The sequence below is a fragment of the Sturnira hondurensis genome, unplaced genomic scaffold (assembly GCF_014824575.4).
Source record: "Sturnira hondurensis isolate 20B ecotype Veracruz unplaced genomic scaffold, ASM1482457v3 Scaffold0021143, whole genome shotgun sequence".
Lineage (NCBI taxonomy): Eukaryota > Metazoa > Chordata > Mammalia > Chiroptera > Phyllostomidae > Sturnira > Sturnira hondurensis.
In genome coordinates, this window is record NW_028093774.1 from 156147 (window position 1) to 173035 (window position 16889).

The 16889-nt window shown below is 58.2% G+C and overlaps 1 protein-coding gene across 3 annotated transcripts in view; it reads right to left on the reverse strand.

The window, feature by feature from the left end:
- Positions 1-342: 342 nt before the first annotated feature.
- TRAF3 (TNF receptor associated factor 3) overlaps positions 343-16889 on the reverse strand; it is a 103852-nt gene continuing 87305 nt past the window's right edge. For 2 of the 3 annotated variants that reach the window (XM_037031140.1, XM_037031139.1), the window contains exons 6-11: positions 16568-16648; positions 14326-14400; positions 12667-12759; positions 10024-10164; positions 6467-6641; positions 343-5678 (exon numbers count right to left, since the gene is read on the reverse strand). In XM_037031140.1, the coding sequence (XP_036887035.1) occupies positions 5107-5678; positions 6467-6641; positions 10024-10164; positions 12667-12759; positions 14326-14400; positions 16568-16648 (1137 nt within the window). In that variant the 3' untranslated portion in view covers positions 343-5106. The remainder of the gene's footprint in view (positions 5679-6466; positions 6642-10023; positions 10165-12666; positions 12760-14325; positions 14401-16567; positions 16649-16889) is intronic. The other variant, XM_037031141.1, reaches the window with a different exon arrangement.

A 16889-nucleotide genomic window follows, 5' to 3' on the forward strand; every position in this document is an offset into this window, starting at 1 on the left:
AAAGAGCCCGAAGTCCGGCTGCTGTCTGTGGCCTACTCGGCCTCTTGGAGGGGGAGGGCCGCCCAGCTCACTCTGGACCAGACCACCGGCTGCAGGGCTGGCTGCCAGCACGCCTACCCCGGCGCGCGAGGTCAGAGCCCCCGGTGGAAGGGCAAGGCCCAGGGCAGAACGAGCCCTCAGGACTCCTGGTCAAAACCAGAATTTCAAGACAGGGACAGCAGAGTGCTGCACTGGCTGGGGGTCCATCTGATCTGCCGCCCAGACGCAACAGCCGGGAGCGCCCGAGCCCACAGCCGGGGCCACGGCCGGGCGGCGCTCCTGCTGCCTTCGAGACAGGGTGACGAAGAGCCAAGGGTCCTTAGTCAGGTTTATTTTCCTCTAATAAGACAGCTTAGCATTTCAAAGTTCTGCATTCTTACAAACTTCAGTTATTAGCATCAGGAACACAAAGAAACATTACAAGACCTCCAAACACAAATAAATACCAAATAAAACCACACACAATATACAGTAAACGAAAATATAAAACATAATAATGCTATCGGAAAGTCAGACATGTTGTTGACTTGCATTAACAACATGATTATTGCTGAGCAATAACTTACACTGTCTTTTTGTTGTTTTTTCTCAGAAGAGCAGAAAAACACGCCGTGAGTCACTGGTCACAGTCACTTGCGCTGTCAGGACAGGGCCTCCCAGCCGGCGGCCGCGTGCAGGGTGGCGTGTGGAACGGCAGGCTGCACAGGGTCCAACGAGAGGTCGGCCTTCTTTGGTCTTTGTTCTGGGTCAGGGAGCCGAGCGAGGAGGTGAGCCAGCGGGGAGGGGACACCATTCTGGAAACGCCACACAGCCGTGCGCCTGGACCCACCCTTCCCTCCGTTGCGGGTGTCACCCGGGAGAGTCTCAGAGATCCTTGGAGACCGTGCCACTCCTGTGTTCACTGACTGGGTCACTGGGCTTGCTGTTGAGGGTCACCTCACTTTCCTAAGAAGACTGAGTTATAAAACCAACCACCACAAGCCACAGGAGTGGAGAGGCCGTCTGGATGCCACCGTGTCCCCACGCATGCCCAGACACAGCGGCAGCTGAGAATGAAATGCAAGCGCCGCCCGCCGCCCCTCGGCCCATTTACCCCTCACCGGGCCAGCAGAGAATGTCCCTAGGGCGCCTCTGGGCTTTGCCTCCCTTCCCTGCATGGGCCCTGGCTCCCTGGTGACAACCCAAACTGCCCAGACAGGCAGGAGTGGTGACCAGGCCACTGGCCGACACTGCAGCCCACATGAGCCCCACCTGACCCGGACCCCGGTGGACACGCTCCACGTCAGAGTGACCACAACTACCGAGACTGGCCCATGAGAGACAGGGCCATGGTCTCGGCTGAGAAGTCAAATCGGGTGGCAGACACCTCACTCGTCACAAACACGAAGGCAAAAGGGCTCCTGGGACCCCTGGAGCCTCTGCAGCCCGGTGAAGAGCTGGCCCCACAGTGGCGGTGGGCCTTGCGGCTCCACTGGCCCGCTCTGCGCCAGCGACCCCAGGCCGAGAGACGGGCTCGGGGCCAAGGTGCGAGCTCCTGACCAGCCCAGGGAGGACAGAGGAGGTGGTGCGGCCGCACACATCTGTGACGGGCACTGAACGACAGTGCTGTGGTCACCCCTTCAGGGTCAAGGGACAGGCACTGGGGCCCAGGGTGCGACCCACCTGGAGACCTGGCTATGCTCCAGACTCTGTCTGGACACCCTCTCCTCTGCTGGACGTTGCCCCCGCCCCCTCCCTGTGGGTCGCCAGGCTGGCCACGGGGGACTGAGAGTGAAGGGGCGCTGCCCACGAGGACTGCAGATGTTAGCTGGGCCGTGGTCCTGACCCTGGGCAGCTGACGACTCTGAAGGCAGGTTGGCTGCCTCCGTGGTGCCCAAGGTGGGCCACAGTGGTCCGGGGGGAAGCCTTGGGGGTGTAGGTTCCACCCAAGACCACTGGGGTCAGCGGAGAGCAGCTGGGCCTGGTGGAGGCGGCTGGCTGGCAGGCAGGGCGGGCATTCCCGAGACAGCCTCCAGGGTCACAGGGCAGGCAGGAGCTGCCTGGCTGAAAGCTTCCCGCTCCCGGGGCTGCTCCGGTGCCAGGGTTGGTGGGGACTCGGGCAGGGAACAGCCGGGACTTCGGGCTGTGTCAGTAGCCTCTGAGGCCTCTCCTGTCCATGACACAGCGAACGCTCAGAGCCTCGTCCCAGGGGCGGGCGCCACCCTGTCCTGACAGCCTGAGAGCAACCCACCTGCTCTCCAACGCTGTCCTGCTACCTGTGAGCCCGGCGGAGGGTGGGGCGGGGGGACCACACGGAAGACCCTGCTCATAAAACGGCCGGCTCACAACCCTCAGGGACACACGGGTCCCAAGCCCCAGCAGGGGTCTCTGGCAAGGGGTGGGGCTGCCAGGAAGGCCGTGACAGGCTGCAGCTTCTCTCCAGTGTCAGAACTCGTATCCGCAGGGACCTGTCACGCACCTGACCACCCCGCGTCCCACTCCCTTCACTCGACCCCTGGTCAGACCTCACTGCGTGGGCAGGGCGCCAGGTGGCCAGAGGCTGCCCTCCAGTGGGCCCACGGCACACGGCAGCAACGGTGTGCATAGAACAGCAGGCAGAGCCACAACCCCCAAGTGCCACCGACTACGACCTAGCCACAGGGTGACAAGCCTGTGTCGCAGCCTCTTCCTAGGGGATGGTGCTGGCTGCCATGCCAAGTCCTGTGGCCCCCTTGGGAGGAGGGAAGCCCAGAACCTGCCCCTCGGGCAAATCTGGACAAGCCCCACCCACGGGGACAGACACTGCCGAGTAGCCCGCCCCCTACAAGACCTCAACCCAGGGGAGGAGGAAATGTCTTGGTTTTTCTTTCTGACCAGGTTGTCGAAGAGGAAGCCACAGGGTGTGCCTGTCGGTGGCCTGGACCTCTGGACACTACCTGAGGCCTGGTGGGGGCTCCAGGGGGTCTCCTCTGGGTCTGCAGGGCAGGGCCAGGATGAGGGCCAGGATGAGGCCTAGAGGTCGGGGACCCCTCTGAGGGAATGGTGGTCCCACAGCACCCACGGGAAGTCCTTCCTCTGAGTGGGGACCCGCGACTCCCGAGCTGATGACATGCATTCGCCCTCGAGCCATCCTGGTGGTGGAGACGGGAGAGGAGATGAGACGGAGCGCTGGACTGCCAAGGGGCCTGGCAGGGGCTTGGGCTGGCAGGTGACGACGGAAGCCCGGGACGGTGTGCCAGGGGGTGCTTCCAGCAGGCACTGGGGCGAAGGCACGCCCAGGGCAAACGGCAGCACCAGAGACACGGAGGGCCCACCGGGCACCAGCCCGGCCGTCCCTGCGCCACCGCAGGGAGCCCAGAGGCAGGCAGGCAGTCTGAGTGTGCGGCCCCGCCGGCTGGCATGGGCGCGGCTCTGGGATGACGGCACAGAGGCGGCGGGCCGCGCACTGGCCGTGCCCCGAGAAGCACCCGTCACGTGTAGCACCGTCAGGTCAGAGCACCAGGAGGCACGGTGCAGAGCGGAGGGTGGGGCAGGCCGGGCTCCGGCCGCCGATCACAGTTGGACCATTGAGAAGGTAAACAGTGAGTTGAGAAGAGGCCAGCTGGGCAGGCGCGGGCCCGGCCCATGGACCTCCGAGGCCGACCCTCCCCAGGGGTGGCAGTCCCGGAGGTCCTCCAGGCAGCCCGGGCGGGCCCCCAGAGCTGTGTCTCTGGAATGCTCGAGGGTTCTGCTTGAGCAGGGCCCATGCCCACGCCTGGCCTGGGTGGCTCACCTTAGGGGCCTAGAGCCTTGGAATCTGTGATGGTTAAGCAGGGGCCCAGGAGCCCCGGAGGGAGACTGGGGCCCCCACAGCAGGTGCGGGTCCAGTGGCCAACACAGGTCTGGCCACAGGGCCACTCCCTGGAACTGCAGAGGACGGATGCAAAGCCGGGCTGGGAAGCAGCATGCATGCCTAAGGCACGTGGACCGTACGCTGCCGCCTCTATGCAAGGACGCTGTTTCCGGAGGTCGCGGACGGAATGCAGCAACATGACAGAATGGAGGACGCCTGCCGTGGCTGCCTTCAGCACAAGTCACCTGCCCACCCAGGACACTGGACACTGAGGGTTGATGATGTCAGCGACCAAGACCTCGTCAGAACACATGGGGCACAATTTTAAAAGCCTACAGGGTTTTGTTTAGAACTCCAAAGTTCAACAAATGCCCTAGTTTAGGGTGAAAACAATTATAAATCTGAGAACGATGCATAGCATCCAAGAGCGGTTTCCTCCCGTGACAGTTTCGAAGTCGTGCCATCGACTACGACAGACATTGAAGGTTTACATTTCTAACGAGAAATAACAACGGTTGGATATTCTCTTTCCTATCACAAGTGATAACCAGTGTTTGATATTTTACATTTTCTTCCAAGAAATATAAGTCTATCATTGTTTTAAAATAAAATGTCTGCAGTAACAATCATCTTAGAACTTTAAATTAAAAAATGATTCTGAATTTAGAGACTTTCAAAAAAGACCTGGGTGTACTTCAGGGTCTTCTGACAAACAAATTATTAAAACAGAGACCACGTGAGGCCTTAAAAATAGACAAAATGTTGTATTTGAAACAAGACTGCACTCTTGAATTTGAGAATGAATATATAAGAACTGCATTATTATTTCATAAATTCTCCTTTTACTTAGCATGCTGACATGTCCAGCTACCCCGGGTGTGTGTGTGTGTGTGTGTGTGTGTGTGTGTATGTGGTACTTTTTTTTGGTGTTCAAGTTTCAGGAAGAAAAATCACGGTTCTTTCGTTTAGCATGTATGTTCTCCACCTTACTTAACTAGATCTGTAAAAATGAAAATGGAAACCTCCTCAGACAGCAGTATTTATCTCGTCGAAGGATAAATAATTCTTCAGTGAAGTGTCGAGAGTCTATGAGAAAACGTCCTCCTGCGAGGCTCCTCCCACCGGCCCTCGGCCGCCTCCTGCCACTTCCTCCATCCTGCAAGGTCCTTTCCGGAGCCCGAGGACCTCGATGGAGACAGCGGTTCAAACCCCCAAGAGGAGTTGCCTTCTGCTCGACCCGCCTCCCCAGGGACCTGTCAGGGGTCAGGCAGATCCGAAGTGTCCACTATGACTTTGATAAAGATGGTGTCGTCTTTAATGTAGGTCCCATTCTCCAGCACGGTCTGAGCCACAAAGACCGGGCAGCCGGAGGCGATGTTCATCTCCCCAGTGGGCTTCTTGAAGCTGCTGCTATTGGGGTCCGGCTTGAATGCGTCCCCCAGGTGGCGCCGAGACGAGCCCTGGTCCATCAACATGAGCGTCACCTTCTGCTTGAAGGGCCAAGGAAGCAGAGCGTCATACTCGCCACGCATGATGACGAAGAAGAGTGACAAGTGCGTCCCCTTCCCCATGCCATCCCCGTTCAGGTAGACCCTGGCGCACATCTTGTAGCCGAAGTAGCCAGTGTAGAAAGGCTGGCTGTACAGGGACAGCGTCTTCCCCATGACCGCCTCCTGCTTCCGCCGCTTGTAGTCGCGGATCTTCCAGATGAGCACCCCGTTGTAGCTGGCAGTCTCCAGCACCTGGAACCGCAGGTCCATGTCGGCCAGGCGGATGTCATGGACGCTCAGCATCTGGTCGTGCCGGCTCAGCTGGGACTCCAGCAGGCCTGACGGGTGGGAGAGACGGGCGAGGGCATCAGCGGGGACCAGAAAGGCCGGGGGCAGGGGGTGGGGTTGCACTAAACACCAGGAAACCACTGAAGCTCTCTCAGCAGGCAGAGAACAAATGCCACGCAGACATCCTGACACAGGCCTCAGACCCCTGTGCTGTGTGGCTCCCACACCCATGGTGACAGCCTGCTGAGATGCAGCAGCCTGGGGTCCCCAGAGTCCCTCACTGCAGGGTCAATAGGGAGCCCCTCAAGGGAGCAGGGTTGGCCCTGCAGTCCTCCAGCCTGAGGCTCAGGGTCCCCTGTGCCCTGAGTATCAGCTGCTTCTGTCCCCACTCCAGGTCCTCGGCTGTTAAGCCCAGTGCCCACGTGCTCCACTCACAAGTCCTTCCGTGCAAACATGCAGCATGTCCGTTTGGCCCCTGAAGTCACAGCCCAGACCCCTCCCCTACGTCAGACATGTGTGGGCGTGGCCAGTCATGGGCCGATGTCCGGGCCTCGGCATGCACCCAACCAGCAGGCACTGCCCCATGGCTGGCGTCCCACCGCACCCACCACCCACCATGCTGGCCTTGGACAAGTCCCAGGGGCCATCTGTCTGTGCCAAAGGAACCCGGGCAGAAAGGCCGTCAGCCCGGCACACGCTTCTCCTGTAACCGGGAGGCCCTGCTCTGAGGCCCTGTGTGCCGAATGGACCGTGTACCCCACGGGTTGGAGCCACAGACCTTACCTGGGGTCCCAGGTCCCTCCCAGACTTGCCCATGCCCCTGCCCGGCTGCCCTCACCTGTGTTCCGGGCTGCCTGCCCCGAACTTTTGTCCACGCTCTCCAGCTCGGTCACACGGTTCTGGAGGGACTCCACGCTACTCTTCATGCTGTCTGCTTCCTCCCAGTTCTGCCGGAAGGGGCGGATCTCTTTGTCTAGCTCTTTCAGTTTCTCCGCTTGGCTGTCTATTACTCGCTTCCAAGTCAAAGGCATCAAAGAGGCAAAACACAGTCAGAACTCATGGGAAACACTTAGCCACCACCCAGCCTTATAGGCACCCTGTCCGACACCTCGTTGTCTCAGGGACAGAGGTAACAAGGGTCCTCACTTCCCAGAGGAGGGAAGTGGCATGCAGAGAGGCCTCCCCTGACCCATGGCAGGGCAGGTGGCTCCACAACACTCTGTCCTGGGATCTCAAGGTCAGGACACTGGAGTGATGCCCATCGGCACCATCTGAAGGCCCATGTCCCTAAAGGCTCCGGCCACCAGCAGCGCCCAGACACTGCAGGGCTCTTCCTGGCTGCCTGGCCCAGGGCTGCAGGGGCCACCCTGACTCCGCAGCTCCAGAGGCCTGAGCGTCTGTAGGGGCTCACAGCAGGAAAGGCCCCTGGTGCTGGGTCTTCAGACCCTGGGGAGCCCGGGCCCAGGCCTGGGGGCAGCCTGCCTCCTCCAGAGGCTCCCGGATGGGTGGCTGCACCTGCGGTGGGCAGGGAGTCCTGACTGCAGGCCACTTTAACTCAGAATACCCTCCTTCCCAGATCACACAGACCGCTTCCATCTCTCACAGGGACAGCAGGGGCGAGGACCCCTGCCCACTCTGTGCAGACCTCTGGGGCCTAGAGGAGTTTTGCTTCTAAGGAGAGTTTGCATTTCTGAAGTAGCTCCTGGGGGCTGAGCAGGGCAGCCGTCGGGTGACCGGCTGGGGGAGGTAGAGGGCGGGACCAAGCTCACTTCTCCTTTTGAAAGCCTATTTTTAAACACATAGGTTTCGGCACCTTTGCTGGCTCTAACCACGAAGGAACAAACATGGTAGGTTTGGGTTACTTTTTTGGGGTAGAAGTAGAGTGCTATTCTTCTTCTTTCCAAGAAAGCCTGATGTTAGCTAGCATCTAAGAAGGAAAGATGATTTCGCCGAGAACGCCTTCTGCACTGATGCTCCTTTGCATTATTTTTAAGCATGTTGTGGCTGGAGGCCCCTGAATGAGTCCACCAAGTCCCGTCCCCAGATACCAGGCCACTCCCAGCGGTGAGCAGCTGACCGGGAGGCGCCTCCACTGAACGCTAGGGACTCTGCGGGCGCTGGAGAGTGGGAGGGGGCTGCCTGCAGTGATCAGGGACAGCTGAGAGGGTCGCTCTGTCCGGGCCTCCCGCCACCAAGGTAAAAAGGGCGGGCCTTGAGCCCCCCGCCCCCGGCAGGCTGGCTGCCCCTGCGGCCTGCAGGCACTTGGCCGCTCAAGGAGGGAACTGTGGAGTCTGAACCAAGGCAGCCACCCGCCCAGCAGGGCCGGGCTCCGACCCAGGGACGCGGAGCCGGGTGCATGCACACCTGCATCTGCAGACAAGGCTCAGTCAAATCGCCTGCAAGGGGGTCCCAAACTGTTTTTAAGTGACCTTTCATTCGTATGGATGGCACCGTTCCAAAGCCAAATGCCAGTCCAAACTGAGCTTTCTCTGCAAAAGGTGGTGCAGGGGCTTCTACTCCGGAAGCACCGCCCACACTCAGCACCCGTGGTGTTTCCACTGGACGAACCCAAGGGCAGGTGTGTCCGAGGCGCAGGCGCACACTGCGGACGCTGCCCTGCACAGCAGGCGGGCTTTCCAAGCACCCACGTGGTTCTCGGTCCTGTGCGCGTGCTTCCTGTCAGCCTGGGTCGTCCGTGTCAGGGGACTGGAAATCAACGTTGTCCCACAATGCAGGAGGCGCTCAGGGACCAGGCCTCGGCTGTGGGGCCTGGGCTCGACGCTGAGCAACACAGTAAGAGCGGGGGCTGGGCTGGCCTCGGCAGGACCTCGGAAAGGAAGCGCTGCGCTTCTGCCACATCTGCACACGTGGAGCCCACAGGGGTTTCGGGAAGACCGATGTCCACTGCAAGACGTACGGCCCGAATTCCTCCCTTGCACCCAAGTGCTGGCAGCCTACAGGTGGGGCCAGAGGCAGACTGCACTCGCCCTTCTGGCTGCCCTCCCACGCAACCCGCCAGGGGCCTCGTTACCTGGCCTCAGAGCGACCCGGCACCTGCAGCCAAGGAGGAAACGCATGTCTTCATGCGTCTTCCTTGTCTTCAAACGCATCCCCCAGTGTGTCCCTCTCCAGGGAGAATGGCCCCAGCGAGCCCCCCGAAACCAGCCCTGGAGCGCTAACGAGGGCAGAAACCGGCTCCGCAGCATGATCGCCCCGTTTCTTAGACGGCGTGGGTTTATTCAATCACAACAGCCTTACAATATGAATCACACAGCAGAGCCACCGAGCTCTACCAGAAAAGAAGCTAAGTAAAATTCCAACTCCTCTAACTGGAAGTGGAGAGTGGGCACACAGCAAACCCCGGGGGCTGGGACAGGGCACCTAGGGCCTCACCGTGAGAGTCTAACGTCCCCGGCGCACGCGGACCCACCATGCAGTCACTCTCTGGCACAGCTGTCATTTTTACCAAGGAGTGACCGGCCGTCCCGCATGCCCCAGCCCAGCGCAGACGCAGCAGCCCCACAGCGCAGACGCTGCCCGTGAGGCCGAGGTGGGGACAAACCGGCAGGACTCTCTGCCCCTGTCTCAGCACAACACCTGGGACTGCCCCCAGGAGGCTTGTTGGGAGTTTTACGTGTCACCTTGCTTTGTGGACTGGTCACACTAATGGCCTGTGTCCTTACTAACACAACCCAGCATTTCACTGTGCTCTCCTCTCTGGCTGACCACACACTGTAACAGACGAAAGCCCTACTGCTCCCTACGTGGCCCAGAGGCATGAGGACGGACCCCTGGCGTGGAGGTGGGAGCAGAGGAGTTCCCGCGGACGCCCAGGCCAGCCGCTGGGCCCCACTCCAGACAGCCCAGGGAATGGCGCTGCTGCAGGCACAAGCCTCGGACGCAGTCCTGGCAGCGCACTGGTGTCCCCGCGATGGACGTGCCGATGGCAGTGATGGCGAGCACACTCACCAGTCCCCCAGAGACCTGTGCTGGTGGTGGAGATGGGGAGCAGCCTTCTGCCCAGGCCCGTGTCCGCCACCACCCTCCCCAGGGCCCCACGGGGTTGCAGGTTTGCAAACGCCTGTGGCCAGATGGTGGGACCGAGTGCAGGAGCATGAGAGTCACTGGGAGATTTGGCGTCACCTCCCTTTAGGAAGTGAGATTTCACACACACGAACACTTCGAAACGAGAGACAGTCATCAAAACAACTCATGTTCAAAACCATGGGCTTTCAAGTCTGGCTGCACCAGCAGGGACTCAAAGACGCAGGGGTCTGGTGGGGGGGACCAGAGGCGCCTGTCTGCGAAGGGCGGGGCTCCTGGGATGGCCATCTGAGAGAGGACACGGCGGGGCCCCTCTGCCCTTCTACGCAGCCCCAGGCTCAAGTCTCTCACCTGTAGATGAAGTATTTTGGACTCATTATTTCGAAGCATTTCCTTCTGTCTCTCGATCTCGATCTCAAAGCTGCAAATCTGATTGTGCAAACTCTGGATGCTCTTGTTTTTTTCCACACTTTCATTCTGCAGCAGGGAGACCTGGGGAAGAAATTCTTCCATTAAGCCAAATTGGTTCTAATAGTAATGACAAAAAATTCGTAACAATCAGGAAAGCGATTCAATGTTCACAGTCTAGTCCTTCTTTTAGCCCCTGGAAGGCATCCCACGAAAAAGCCTCTCCCTACAGGAGACACAGCCCTGGCACCCCCACAGGGAACCCCACCCGCCCCGCCCCCGTCCCAGGAACGGAGAGGAGGCCGAGCTCAGCCGCTGCATTTCAGAGTGAATGGACGCTTCCTGAAGGTTTTGGCTTCTGCACTGTGGCCAGGAAACACACTGTGACATGAAGGCCCGTGTCACATGGTGCGTGTCCCTGAGAGGCAGGAATCACAAAGCCACACTTGTCCTCGCCTACAACGACCCTGACAGTTCCCATTTTATTCTGTTTTGCTTTTGACACATGTTAGTCACACGCTGCGAAGTTATTTCACATCTGCAACCGGCCACCCCCTGCACATGGAAGGCGCTCTCAACACCAGGAGCCGGCCCGGTGAGAGCAGGAAGCAGGGTGCCCAGAGCAGAGACAGGGCTGTGGGCTGCTGTGCCCACTCCCCCAGCATCCTCTGTCCAAGCCCGTGACTTCTTCAAAACCTCTTTCGGGGAAACAACTGGCTCCCGAGAGCCAATTTAATTAACGGATCTACAGTCCTGGGGTGAGGAGTCGGGGCGCCTGGCCCGCCCGAAAGGCCTCCTCCACCCCCAGGAAGCTCCCCTGGAGGCAAGTGCAGTTTCCCCTAAGTCACTGGGGACCCAGGATGGAGTGGAAGTCACTAGCACCCCAGGACCAAGGTGATGTCACCGAGGTGGTGCCCAAGGTTCAAACCCAGGAGTGACAGGCCTCTTTAAGGAAGAGCTGGCCTGGGGCAGACGCCCTTCCGCTGCCCTGGCTGTGCAGGCCGTGCTCCTGCAGGCGAGCACCTACAAAGGGGCACGACCTTGCAATGCGTCCTGCAGTTTTACTCAGCACTGCGGGACTGTCCTTTCTGAAACAGGATGCTGCAAGGCTTGGGGCGCCCCCACGTGACACGGTGCCCCATGCTGACGGGCAGGTGCAGCATCACAGTGCCATCTGGGCCTCCTGCGGTCACAGCTCGCCCATCTCGCCCAGCCCGCCCTGTCGCAGGCGGGCTGAGTCCCAAACTCGCTCTCAGAGAGACCACCCACACATCAGCCTCCTGACTGAAGACTCAGTCACAGTTCCAAAGCCACGGCGGCATGTTCCCACCACAAACCAAGTGGCTTGCGGGTGACCAGCAGTGTCCACACCAGAGGATGCCCCCCGCCAGGGCAAACGCTCCATTTCCCTCCACCCTGATGGACACTGGTTTTTATTTACATTCACGTTTCATTCCAGGGAACCAACGCCGTCTCACACTGGAGAGGTGGCCTGGCAGGTGTCCCCGAGAAGTGCAGGGCGGTGTCCACACAGTAGGGGAACGTCCCATCCCCGGCCTGTGCTGGTCTCCCTGACTTACACCTAAAATGGCAGGGGCAGTGTTTCTAAGTCCGAATTTTACAAGATGCTTTTTCTGTGGTCTGACCATGGATGTGGTGACCGGTCCCTCTGAACCAAGGCAAGCTTCCTGCTTCCTGTTGCAGACAAACAAAACAACCTGAGATGCCAGCTGCACAGTCCAGACTGAGAAAGAAAACCTGCTCTGGGAAAACTAAGAATCTCCTCTTTGGTCCGGCCTCTGCCCTGGGCCCAGGGAAGAAACAGGACCTAACTAAGCCTGCATGACCCCTGGGGCTGGGGCTGGGATGGACAGGGCCCATTCGGATGACGGAGTTGGGGGAATGATCGTTGAGATGCTCCCCGAAGCCCAGGGCGGAACCCCACGAACCAGTGACCCAGAAAGGGCTGCAGACAACAGCCCAGCTCACACATGGCCCTGGAAGGGCAGCCGGGCACAGGCATCTGTCCGGAAAGGAGACCAGCTCGGCACCCACCCCACAGCCAGCAGGGAGGGTGGCAGAGCACCGGAGATGGGAGATGGGGAGATGTCTTTTTCTATGTGTTTAACAGGGGTGCCCTTCCTGCTCGGGCCGGCACCACTTCTGCGAGCGCTGAGAACGAGGGTTTTGGGCTCCGCAGCCCATGCTGTCCAAGCTGCCCCGTTCATGGCAGCTGTGGCCGATGTGGCGAGCAAGCCCAGTGTCCAGCACAGCTACGTTTGCAGGAGAGGGGTGCCTGGAAGCTTCTCAGTCCCTGCTCCAGAGCAATGCTAAGATACTATGTGTGATTTTCTTTAAAGAAACCAGGGCACACTTAATGGTGACTAAAGAACAGAAGGAACACAAACACCTTCATTTGTCAGCACAAGACCACCCGAGGAGCGGAGCAGTTACACTTTTGACCATCTCTCGATGCAGTTTCTTTTACCTCCAAACCACTAGCAACTATAAAACAGGCTTTTCCTCCTTTAAAAAGCTGACGAGAACGATGAAAAGCCGATGGGAGCAGGCCGCGGCACGCCGTACCTTCTTCTCCAGGGAGCTGCTCCACTCCTTCAGCAAATTCACGTGCTGCACCGCGGAGCTGGCCTCGTGGGCCTTGATCTGCTGGTTCGTCCCCTGCAGGGGCAAAGGTGCAGAGCGTGAAGCCGGCCTCAGTCCCTGAGCGCACGGGAAGCCTCCCAGATGCCTAACTCCAGTCCTGACACCAAGGGCCCCCTCCCCAGTCTGACACAGGCCGTGCCCGGCGGCCCCTGCTCTACCATGTGTGGGCTGGGCAGCGGGCTGCACAGGGCGCTCGGGGACAGGGCTCGGCAGGTGCATGGTGGCCTCAAGGTCACGTGCATCTCTCCTCACCCTTCTTATCAAGTGCTTTCTCAGCTATGTCTCACACTTGTAATGTTGAGAAATTAAATTTCAGATATATCATTTTTGTTCCTTTGTGAGTTTTTTCATTAAAAATATAAAGGGAAATGTTTAGACACCTGAGTTACAGCGAGATACTGGTACAAAAACAAGTAGACATGGAATCAGACCAGGGTTCTAATAAACTCGCCCAAATACTGGTTATTCGTGAAACCCAGTGTATCAGAAAGGTGCTGTTCGTCACTGTCCTGAGTGCACTTAGAAAGTCACACACACACATAAACAGTCTACAGAGTACATGAGATGCAGACCACCGAGGTCGCTCGGGAGCACAGGAAACTGCACTTCACATATTAAAGGAAATAATTGGCATGAAGATATAATTTGTTTTGACACTGGAGAATCAGGAAGCCACAGGTAAGCGTTTTAATGATCTCCAAAACATATACTCTGTACATAGTGGTCATATATGTGTATGTTGAGATAAGTGCCACCATATGTCAACATATACATACACACACACAGGATGGATGGGGCTGCGTGCGACACGACAGTGGGGGGCGCTGTCTCCCTCACAGACGGAGGCCAGGGGAGAGCTGGTCGTCCTCCTCCTCACACGTCCACTTTCTAAGAAAATCCTGGAGGGCCAATATCCCCGAATTGATTCCGTAGCAGTGTATTATGCTAATATATAAAATTAACTATAAAGGACTCTGATAGTAACATATACTGTCTTTTTATAGTTTTAAGACTAAGATGCGCATTTTAAAAAACTTAGTTCAAATTCACTAGCAATCTCAGATGTGTTAAAAAATAAATAAAATAAAAAGCCAGACACGGGTTTGTCACAGCCCAGGTGTGGCAGAGACGAAGACGTCCTCTCCACATCGTTCTTCCGGGAGGTGTGGCCTGTGTGCAAACGCACTTACGGCACCGCGGCACACGCATGGCCAGAGCCTCGCTGGCTGAGTATTGGCTGGCATTCAGTTCCGGGGGCGTTTCCCTGGCTGACTATCTGAAGCTCCGCCCACCGCCAGGCCTCTGCGTTCCCGCTCACTGCTCACTGTCTGGCTCCAGACGCAGGCAGCCCACGGCCGGGGACACACTGACGTCCTCCCAGACAGCTTCTACCTGGGGTCTGGAATCCCTGCGTGGAGAGCGAGCACCCTGGTCTGCTGTGCGTGGCTTTCTCCGCCATGCGGCAGCAGGGCACTTCGGTTCCACGACACGTGCCAGAAGCAGCACATTTAACGTTAATGTGACAACTTTCCCTCATGGCAGAATGTCAGCGACTGGGAAGGACAGATGTTGGATACTGACCTGAAAAACGCAGCCATAGCGCTTAAAACTACAGGTGCTGGGGGCATTGACACACTCTGACAAGTGCGCACTCAACTGCAACGGGAAAGAGACGTGAGTTGTGGCACGAACGTTCGCACAAAAATGTTTAAACATGTTAGAGGCACAGAGCGCGCCTGGGCCGCACCAGGACGGACGGTGCTGCCGGCCACAGGTGCGCGCGCACCGTCTGCTTCCAGACCCTCAGCGGCAAGTTCACAGCATCACCACAAGTGCACACGCATGTCCGCCAGTATACAGAATACATTCACTGTAACACTGCTTAAACTTGCATTTTCTTTAAAATAGTTTAAAATGGGACATGCCATCTGCAGTGCCAGAATTTAAAAAAGGAAAAAACGTAAACTGAAATGCACACTTAAAGACTATAAACAAAAATTGCATGAAACACACAAAAGAAAGCATTCAGGATGCAACTGGCCACACACCTCATATACAGTACACGGAAATAAATCTATTTCCAAAGCAAGCTCACACAATGGACCGTTAGGCTCAGTGCTCAAGATAACTGGAGGAGCGTTTCTTTCTTCTAAGAGACTATCCCCTCTGTGTGGCCACACATTCCTGCAGCTTCCGAGGACTGCTAAGGTCACCCTCACAATGTAAGTCCCAACACTGCCCCCTGCCCCCCCACAGCAAGGGGGAAGGGAGAGATTAGGAGGAAGTGGGAGAGGACTGCTTATGGGGTACCGCTCACAGGTCAGCAACACACCGAGTACAGACCCCAGGGGCAAAGGGCACGGAAGTTGTAGTTGGTTCTACAACTTCCCCTCAGCCTACAGAACAAAAACGCTCTTCCCTTTGGGTCAGTTCTTTAGGCAAAGAAGAGTGGCTTACACCTGCCCTGTTGCGACTGTTACCAAGGAGGCAGTGCTGGGGGCGTGGCCTGAGGGACCCCACGGCCCAGGCTGGTGGAAGGCCTCTGAGCCCAGGCCTTAGTCGAAGTGACCGATGTGGTAGCTCAGCACACCGGTGCTCCTCTGAACCCAGCTGGGGGTGCAGGCTCAGAAGGCACATCACAGGCAGCGGCACAGCGACCAGCCTGAGACAGTGCTGGGCGCTGGGGCACCAACCTGAACAGGCAGGGCACACTCTCTGCCCACACTTAGTTGTGGGTGGGGCAGCCAGTACTGCGCTCACTCAGCCTCAGGGACTCGGCAAGCTGCTTTCAGCACGCTGCTGTGGGTTCGCGCCCTTCCCTAGGCTGTCACTATCCCCTTTCCTCAGAGCCTTACAGTTTACAAGTAAATGGAGGCAGTGTTCACCCCTAATTCTGAGAGCCTCAAGCAAAAACTTAGGGAAGCCTGTAAAACCATGAAAATAATTCTGATGACACAGATGCATCACACGTCCACCCTGACAGGGGGCTTCCCAGCTGTGCAGACACGGGCACTTCCTGCCACTCCCTGCAGCATGTCCAGGGACCAGGGACCAGAAAGCAGTCCCCAGGGAAGACCCTGCCCTCGTGAGGCTGTCAGGTTGTGCGAGGATGACAGCGACAGTGGCCCTTGAGGTCCTCCCTGCACTCTGTGTCTCCTCCTCAGAGGGGACATGAGACTAACCACCCCCTCATATCCAGGGGCAAAATGCCAGGCTGCTAAGAAGGCCGAGGTGGGCAGGCCCCTCACAGCAGAGCTCCCAGGACTAGAGGGCTGCATGTTCCCCCAGAGCCCCAGAAGGGCCCCAGGTGCGGGTCGACGCAAGAACACGGAGAATGCTTGGATTCTTTCCACCTGGGTATGTCCCGATCACGTGACGTTCACGCACAGCCCACCTGAGGGCAGTGTCCCGGCCCCCCACATGCGGCAGCCACCCCGGTGACCCCTCGATTCCCAGCACCAACCCGCACCGCACAGCACGTGAGGCAGAGTGGTTCTGCAGGTCTCTAAATTATTCTCCTGAGATAATCCTATTTGATAGATTTAAAAATAGCTTTTTTTTTAAAAAGTCATCTTTGCTTGCATTGTAACCCGTTTTCTCGATTCTGAACAACATTCTGTTCTGATTTCCCACTTTGTGGCTTTTAATTACTTGCTCCTTCACCCTCTGACTCCCGCAAACAGTGTGAGGTCTCCTCGTGTCTGCACCTGCGTCACTGCCATGACCTGCGAAACCCGCAGCCTTGGCTGTGTCAAGGCCCCACGGGGCCCGCCAGTCCCGCAGACGCCGCCAGCCCCCGACCAGGCCCCGGCCACACCCTTACCTCACTCCGCAGGAGGGTCTGGACTCTGCACTTGTGAGGGCAGGACACCACCACGCAGGGACAGTCAGTGTCTTCATGTTTCTGGAGGAGAAAATGAAAGTGCCGTCTACGCCGAGATACACGGGCCCTGCCAATGTCCCCACATGACCCAAAGGAAGCAGCCTGCCGGCTGCTGCTGTGCCAACTCCGGCAATCCCAGGGCTCCCGCACACACCCTCACACTGAGGAGGTCTGAGTGTGAACCACGAGGCATCACGGAAGCCCGACTCAGGTCTGTCGAGGGGCGGTGCCTGCCCATGGCACCAGCACCCTGCTGGCAGCC